The sequence below is a fragment of the Natrix helvetica genome, assembly GCF_964273705.1.
Source record: "Natrix helvetica genome assembly, chromosome: 2".
Classification (NCBI taxonomy): Eukaryota; Metazoa; Chordata; class Lepidosauria; order Squamata; family Natricidae; genus Natrix; species Natrix helvetica.
Window position 1 is genome coordinate 276,380,987 of NC_138552.1, and position 8,544 is coordinate 276,389,530.

At 42.1% G+C, this 8,544-nt stretch overlaps 2 protein-coding genes across 3 annotated transcripts in view; one reads left to right on the forward strand and one right to left on the reverse strand.

Annotated features, from left to right (window-relative positions):
- Positions 1 to 590: 590 nt before the first annotated feature.
- Positions 591 to 8,538, reverse strand: PEX12 (peroxisomal biogenesis factor 12). 2 transcript variants are annotated; one of them, XM_081941990.1, is made up of 4 exons: positions 8,296 to 8,538; positions 5,712 to 5,845; positions 4,421 to 4,977; positions 591 to 2,551 (listed from the first exon to the last, which is right to left on the reverse strand). In XM_081941990.1, exons 2-4 carry the CDS (start codon positions 5,835 to 5,837, stop codon positions 2,152 to 2,154), a joined length of 1,083 nt encoding a protein of 360 aa, XP_081798116.1. In that variant the 5' UTR covers positions 5,838 to 5,845; positions 8,296 to 8,538; the 3' UTR covers positions 591 to 2,151. The 2 variants fall into 2 exon arrangements, with proteins under 2 accessions (XP_081798116.1, XP_081798117.1); XM_081941991.1 differs by lacking the exon at positions 8,296 to 8,538 and adding an exon at positions 7,038 to 7,183.
- The window catches only part of AP2B1 (adaptor related protein complex 2 subunit beta 1), a 91,905-nt gene continuing 90,822 nt past the window's right edge, over positions 7,462 to 8,544 (forward strand). Inside the window, exon 1 of the mRNA XM_081941987.1 lies at positions 7,462 to 7,483. The gene's annotated coding sequence lies outside the window, so the exon portion shown is untranslated. The remainder of the gene's footprint in view (positions 7,484 to 8,544) is intronic.

Sequence of the window (8,544 nt, forward strand, 5' to 3'; positions counted from 1 at the left end):
GCAGTCTGTGTTGCCATGATATTGTACAGAAGAGGCCTTCTGTGGTGGATTTTGCGCCTAGATGACTGTCTATGGGGAAGGGTAGAAAAATGTGGCTTGAAACAAACCGCCCGTGAGACACAAAGAAGAAGATAAGCAAAAAACAAGTTTGAGCTGAGGGATCTGTAAGGCTCGGTGCTGGAAACAAATCCACATTCAGAGAGCTTTTATGAATAAGTTACCTGATGGGCTTACTACAAAATCAACTATGGAGGACGGATTAAAGTGACCTATCTACCGGTATAGTCTGCCAACTCCATTTCAGTGCTGCTTGTGGAAAAATAGTTGTTCCTCCTCAAAGGAGAGGGAGACAGTTTAGGTTGATGAAAGACAGATGGAATGGATTCACACAAGTTGATCTATTCTGAACAAACTTAATTTGTAAGCAGTGTTTTATGCACTGGATGTATCTCTAGCAGATTTTGCTGTAGCCTATTTTGTAAACACAACCATTGAGTGATCTGCGACCCTCATGTTAAGCTCACTCATGTTAAAACCACTAAGGAACCACCATCACCACCCCAAAAAAAAAACCCACAAAAAATCCAGAATCAATCCCCTGCATTTTATTTAGAAGCTTTGAGTAACATGGGAGAGAAAATACCAGTTTTCTATCCCCCAAGACTCCTTGTTATGTAACACGTTAAAAGGACCCCGGATTTAACATTTCAAACATCTTGCGGAGTCCCCAAAATGGATGTTGGATTTTCTATTTATAGCCTTGTTTACAAACCAAAGCCAACTTTCATTTTATAAAATAGAAGTTTATCATCTTGCACTTGCACCCAGAAGAGTTAGAACTCAAATCCCAGGGTGATCTAGGCTTGTTCTTCCCACAGCGTCTCTTAAAGTAAAAAAAAAAACTGATTGAAGCAACATAAAAGCATTTGCAATAACACATTAATATTTATCGTGATGTCCAAGTGCCATCTCTGTTAAGCCGTTTCTTGTGCGTCTATTTTGAGGAATGTATCGTTTGTTTGACTTACATGGCTTGCAGCTGTGACTTTGGATGGCTAACATAAAAACAATGCAAAAACAATGATCAATAAAATATGAAGAACCTATCGCTAAAACCCCAATAAAAACTGAAGAATACCATGTCATTTCATTTCATAGGCTATCCTTTCCAATCCCAATATTCTGGAGAACATCAGTGCTTTGCAAAAGACCAGTAGCATCAAGGGCCAATATAACCTTGGGGATATAGTGTTCCAGAGGGCAGGTGCTATGTCAAAAAAGGCCTGCTTCCTTTGTTTCACTGTGGACTTAGGGCCCACTTGTTCAATTGAGAGGGCCCAGAGTGTGTCCCTCCAGATGGACCTGGCGGGGCAGACAGAAATGAGGAAGACGAGGTTTTGTAAATAAGCCAGCCCCTTGCTGTGAATGCTTTATAGCTGACAATACTACCTTGCTGCTGCTAGAAAATGTTTGAAGGTTAGCTGCTCAGGTTCCTCTCATCAGCTTTTCTGCCTTTTCATGGATAGCAGTGTAGAACTGAAAGTTATCAACGTATAATTTACGATGAAATTAGAACAACAGAGTTGGAAGGGACCTTGGAGGTCTTCTAATCCAATCCCCTGCTTAGGCAGGAAACCCTGTAACATTTCAGACAAATCTCTTCTTAAAAACCTCCAGTGTTGGACCATCCATAACTTCTGGAGGCAAGTCATTCCACTGATTAATTGTTCTATCAGGAAATGTCTTCTCAGTTCTAGGCTGCTTCTATTAAAGCTGTTTTTTTTTCTAAAATTGTTGACAAAATTGATCTGTAACCTTGAGCTGGCCAGTTAATGACCAATTGTTTCTAGGAAAAGTAGAAATGTGCCTCAAGTCATACTGATGAGGAACAGATTGGGCCTTTTTTCTATCTAATAGTCTTTCTCAGCTAACCCGTTTTCACTTAATAGATATTAGGAGAAAATCAGTTAGGTGAGGCAGTCCAAAGATAATAACTGTTTTCTATTGATTTTCCAAACAGCAAGTATAGCTACACTCCTAAAAGCCACCTCCTCTGTCAGTAAAACCCTTGCTTAAAATAATCAGAAAAAACGCACCCGATTCTGCAATGTAGCGTTCCAGTTTTTATATAAAGATTGGAGAATGGACCTGTTAGTTTTCAGGTGTGTATAATTTGACAAGGTGCTGAGGTTCAGTGGCATAGCCAGTGATGGGACACCGCTGGTGATGCTTCACGTAAAGGTAGACACAGCGATAGCAGAAAACAAAGCCAGAGGTGGAGAGGACTGTATCGTTGACACGTATTTTACGACACAATGGACATATTGTCTTGAGCTTTGGCAAAACAGGCGAATCAGTCTCACAGTCCAGGTGCACAGGTGGTGGTGGGACTGGCATAGCAGTCAGCGATTTGATGGTCTCCTGATTCTCAGCTGAATACCACCACTCCAAGAACTGGAGGAAGAAGATGCCCACAGAGAGGCCAGTGGAGAGAGAGAAAGCCAGGCCCCCCAAGATTTTTTTCCCAGCTGACTGCATTTGCTCTTTCATGCTGCAGAAAGGGGCAAGATATATAAAAAAAGAAATTAACAATTCACACTATTGTTAAGAAACATGGAAAGAATTAAGATGCAAATCCAGGGATACAGTAAAATGCAATCTCCTGAATTCTCCTCTAAGAGAGAGAAGCCAAAAATCACCGAGATACAACTTACGATTAGCTATTCATCCAAATACCTGGTTTCCAATTCCATTTAACAACTGGAGGTATAATGCCCCCAAATTTTTATAAGATTACCGTATTTTTCAGTGAACAAGACGCACCAAGTTTTTGAAGAGGCAAATTTTTAAAAAATTCCCTTCGCCCTTTTTCGTGAAAACGGCCCAATTTTTTGTCAAAAAAAGGGCATGCATAGCCTTTAGGAGGCTTACAGAGTGCTCCTGGGGAAGGGGGGGGAGCAAAAAAATGGCCCGTTTTTCGCTCATTTATTCCCTCCCCAGCCCCCAGGAGCTCTCTGGAAGCCTCCTAAAAGCTATGCACGGCCATTTTGATGAAGGGGCTGGGTTTCAGGAGGCCAAAAATGCTGTATTCAGTGTATAATACAGTGTATTCAGCACTCAGATTTTCAGTCTATTTTTTGAGGGAAAAAGGTACATCTTATGCTCCGAAAAATATGGTAGTTTCGGGGGGGAGGGGGAACAGGAGAGTATAAAAAGTTATAAACAGAAAATTGACATTCCCACTCAACAGATGGCTCTCAAATGACTCTTAGAGAAACTGATCCTCAAACATAAGAAAAATATTAGCCATGATTTACTCTCTGGGTGTACTTGCTAAATGAGCTACAGGTAATCCTTGATTTACAGATATTCATTTAACGACTGCTCAAAGTTACAATGGCACCGATAAAAAAAAACAAATGACTGGTCCTTATACTTATGAATGATACAACATCCAGAGTCACATGATCAAAATTTGGGCACCTGGCAACCAGCAGGTATTTACAATGTCATGTGATCACAATTTGTGATATTCCCAGCTAGCTTCCAACAACAAGAGTAGAGTAGAATACAATAGAACTCTTTCAGAAGTGGGTTCCGAATCCCGTTGCAACCAGTACGCTGCAATGGGGCCAGGTGTCCTCAGGCACGTGCACACCACCACCCTGCGATGTCCCAGCTGCTCGGCGGAGGTCGCACAGGCGCCGTACACTGTGCATGTGTGTGCAATTGGCCTGTTTCCTTCAAAAAGCGGTAAGGAACACGGGCGGGTGGGCCCAATGAGCTACCGTTCCGGTACGGTGGCCGCTGCTCCCAGCTACCACTGATACACCCGTACCGGGGCGTACCACCCAGAACCCACCACTGAATTCTTTATTGGCCAAGTGTGATTAGACTCACAAGGAATTTATCTCCGGTGCATAAGCTCTCAGTGTACATTCAACAATAGTGATAGATCAGTTAATGGGTGAAACTAGATTTGCTTAACAACCACATGATTCACTCAAGAACTGCAATGATTTGCTTAACAACCATGGCAAAAAAGACCATAAAATCTGATGTGATTCTCTTAAAATGCCTTGCTTAGCAATGGAAATTTTGGTCCCAGTCATGATTGTAAGTCAAGGATGCCTGCATAAAAATTTTTTTTAGAGAATCTTGACCTATTTTAATCTTTCTGTTGCTTGCTGAAGATGCTTTTCTTCTTTCTTAAATTTTCCCAGGTGTAGTAATCATAAGATCTTTTTCTTAAATTTTCATCTTTATGGTCTACATTTTTTATGATTAACTGCCTGGCGAGTATTACTTTTTAGATGATATACAAACATTGTGCCTATGTAAATATACCCAACCATTGAAGGAAGGAAGCAAAAAGAGCAAGGGAGGGAGGGTGGTTTTTAGGGTTTTCATTTCTGTTCACCTGTTTGAAGACTGCAGGACGTCACCAGCAGCTACATGTATGTTTTCCAAAGCCCGCAGATCTTCTGCTGTCAGCCTAGCCAAATACACGCCAGCCAGTCTCAGCAGCGGGGAGTGGTGCCGAGCCTTCCCCAGAATGTAACACAGTTGCTGCACCAGAAACCAGCCCTCCCAAGCCATGTTCACAAAGGGATAGGCAGCCAGGAAGGCCTTGTAAAACCGCTTCCAACAGGATGACGGAGGGTGGATGGAATAATCGTCCTCTTCCTGGAGACGGGAGATCAACTTTTCCAGTTTAGTTCTCAGATACGGAACAAGGACCAGCAAGCAGAGAGATTTCCAATGATGCTTTTGGGGAAGTCCAGCAGTGGCCAAGGATTCCTGCTGATTCCTTTTGCTTTTCAGTGCAACTCTCTTCAAGCCATAGAAGTTTTCAGAAAAAGAAGCACTGCACCGGAAGAGGTAGTGTTGCTGGAGTAGAAGATCCAGGAAGGTGTAGATTTCGTCAAACCAGCGCCACAGAAAACCATAATATGAAGGGTTGGATTCAGCCAATACCTAATACAAAAGACAATCAAGGGTAAAGAGTAATAAACCTGGATGTGTCATGACATTTTTATCGATGTTTGAAACATTTTTGTTTTGGCTACTTTGTGGATTTTTTTTTTGCTTTGAGATTGTTGCAAGATTATACAGCCTTTTTCAAAATGTGGCCTTTAACATGTTAGAAGTTATGTTCCATTATTGGATCAGAACCAGGAACTGAAAAGCAGATGTGGCTAACACACACAAAAACACAAAAATAGATCTAAAAATAGAGTAATAATGCAGTTAATAACATTATAATATTTCATAATTTTCTCTCTCAAATTCAAAATTTCACAATCGCTGGAAAGTTTTAAGGCCACACTCATAAATTGGAATCCACATTGATGTTTTTATTATTTTAAACTGGATTTGCTTTAATTATTTTCAGCAGAAAAACGAGTAAAACTCTAAGCTACGAATTATAATTTATAGACATTTAGATTTCCATTGTAGGCTTAGTGGAAAGTCACTGATTCGATTATCCTGGTCTGATTCCAGAGCTTAACAAGATCTGAGGAAGGATTCTCTTTCTGTATCTGATTCCTGAAATAAATCTGCCAATTGTAAAAAAAGATGGATGTTACTTTTTTCCCCTGTCCTTCCATATTTCTTTCATTGTTCTGACCATTGTTCAATCTTAGATAAGCACAGAAAAGTAATGGTTATCCTTCCCTCAATACTCACTCACCAATCATTCTTCTTACCTTGATCACATGCTGCAATGCTGGTCTCACAGCAGTCATCAAACTGTCTTGGGCAACAGCTTCAAATATAGAAGGCCTGTTCTCATATGTGGAGGTGGCAGTGAGATGAGCCCCATGTTCTGCCATGGTTTCTTCTGGAATAAAAAAAAAATACTTTCCAAAATTCAAAAATGAAACAAAACAGAATTGAATTTCAGAAGACATTACAAAAGCCCTCAATCTTTCTGGATATATTTAAATTATTGACCTTTTCATGTTTAATTTGATTGAAAAACAGCAAGTTCTTTCATTCAGTAATTATTTCTTTCAAGGACCATGAAGATGTATATAATAGCTGTAAGACCCACCTGGCGCTTTGTAGTTGCTGGAGGCATCAAGCCACATTTCATACACATTTTAGCCTAATATGTTTTGTGAACTCAAAGCCCATGATTAGCACATAGGGCTAATTGAGGTTGCATTGAATCAACCAAGTTTAACCAGGAGTAAGAACTTTGCACAAACGCACCTTATATCTATCATTTTCATTCAATTTTTCCCTATCTTTTTAATATATATTTTAAGGTGGCAAACATAGCTAATACTTCTGCCTATTTCCGCCCACAACAGTTGTGTGAAGTGGGTTGGGCTGAGAAAGAATGAATGGCCCAAAGTTGCCCGGCCAGCTTTTATGCCTTGGGGAGGCCTAGAACTCACAGCTCCTGGTTTCTAGCTCCTTAGAACCTTAACCATTCCACCAAACTGAATTTTACTCCAAATCTTGCCTGCTGCTTCATAGCTTCCTCACCAACAGCCTTGCTCCATCCCCCCATCCATGGCTTTCTCTCCAGGAAAAGATCCTGCAAGAAATCTGAGGGAATTCAAGGCTGCTTCATCTAATGTAGATACATGTGTTGCCGGTATGATCAGAGAGCTGGATTCAAATCCTTGCTCAAATACAGGTAGTCCTCCATTCAACCACAACTGAGCCAAAATTTATATAGTTAAGCAAGAAATTTGTCAGGTGAGTTTTGCCTCATTTTACACCTCTTCTCGCCACATTAAGTGAATCACTGCAGCTGTTAAATTAGTCACACTGTTGTTAAGCGAGTCTGGCTTGCTCATTGACTTTGCTTGTCAGAAGGTTGCGAAAAGGCAATCCCATGACCCCAGGACACTGCAACCGTCATAAATGCAAGTCAGTCGTCAAGCATCCGAATATAAAACATGTGACCGTGGGGATGCTTCCAGTCATAAAAGTGTGAAAAATGGTGATAAGTCACTTTTTTTCAATGCCGTTGTAACATCAAACAGTCACTAAATGGACTGGTGTAAGTCGAGGACTACCTGTAAATTAATTAACTTGGTGAAGAAGATGCTGTTGGAAGAAATGTCCTTCTGGGTTCAGTTCCAAGTGGGGAAAAAGACACTGGAAACATGGAGGGTGCTTGGAAAGATGGTTTTAATGGTGGACAGGATCACTTGCCTTGGAGCTCCTGGGTGAAAAGAGGGATCACATGCTTTAAGATGTTGGGTGAAGAAGAAAAAGGGAAGGGATGCTGAGAGAGCCTGAGTTTTATACCCTCTCTTGAGCCCCACCTTAAGAGTTTCCTGTTCCTGTCCACGAAATGTATCTCATTCGCTGTCAGACTCCGGGGGTGGGAGGGGGGGAATCTTAGCTAACTTTGTAGGCTGTCCTGAGACCCAAGCTTGTTTGCCTTGCTGGTTGATGTACCATATTTTTCGGACTATAAGACACACTGGTGTATAAGATGCACCAAGATTTCAAAGAGGTAAGTAAGAAAAAAAAAGTTTTTGCTTTCCCTCAGCCCCCAGCAGCCCTCTGCAAGGTTCAGCAGGGCAGGGACAAGGCAAAAATGCACCAGTTTTTGCCTTGCCCAAGTCCTGCTGAAGCCTGCAGAGTGCTGCTGGGAGATGAGGGATGGCAAAAAAGCCTCAATTTTTGTGAAAAATGGGGGTATTTTTGCCTTGCCCCAGCTCTGCTGAAGCCTGCAGAGGGCTGAGGGAAGGCAAAAAAAAGCCTCCATTTTTGCGAAAAATGGGCAGAACTGGCTGGAGAATTCTGGGAGTTGAAATCCACAAGTACAATACAATACAATAGAGTTGGAAGGGACCTTGGAGGTCTTCTAGTCCAACCCCCTGCCTAGGCAGGAAACCCTATACCATTTCAGACAAATGGCTATCCAACATCTTAAAAACTTCCAGTGTTGGGGCATTCACAACTTCTGGAGGCAAGCTGTTCCACTGATTAATTGTTCTAACTGTCAGGAAATTTCTCCTCAGTTCTAAGTTGTTTCTCTCCTTGATTAGTATCCACCCATTGCTTCTTGTTCCACCTATACTGTACCTGTGCATTCCGTTTTTGTTGCCTAAACGTAGAACCTTACTCTTTTCACCATTGAATTTCATTTTATTAGAGTTGCCAAATTTGAAGACCTCTGCAATAAAGGAAGCCGCCTAATAGCAAGAATGACTCTGGCCATTAAATGGTATGGGGTTCATGCCAGGGGCTAGACCCCCCCCCCACACACACACACATTCTAGCAGGAAAAAGCGGGCGGGGAAATGACAAGGATGCTCTTACACTTCTGCGCCCCGCGTGCCGGAGAGTGACAGGTCAGGATTCCCCCCACCTCGACCGCCCTCCGTCCACGGCCGCGTCCTCCTCCTCGGCGGTGCCGCTGCTGCTACCGCTTTGCAGTTCGGGGCTGTCGAAATTCAGGCCACGCTAGGATTTCCCTTCCGTTTGTTTCTATCGCACCATAGAGTTTACAGAGCAGGCAAACAAGCGTAAGTCCCGTCGTGACGACTCTCCGCTGTCGCGTTTGATGTT

Excerpts from the sequence above, each read along its gene's own strand:
- PEX12 (XM_081941990.1), bottom strand. The coding sequence starts at position 5,837 with ATGGCAGAACATGGGGCTCATCTCACTGCCACCTCCACATATGAGAAC. Across the intron at positions 4,978-5,711 it reads CATTGCAGCATGTGATCAAG|GTATTGGCTGAATCCAACCC; the intron begins GTAAGAAGAATG and ends CTTTTGTATTAG. Across the intron at positions 2,552-4,420 it reads GTCCTGCAGTCTTCAAACAG|CATGAAAGAGCAAATGCAGT; the intron begins GTGAACAGAAAT and ends CCCTTTCTGCAG.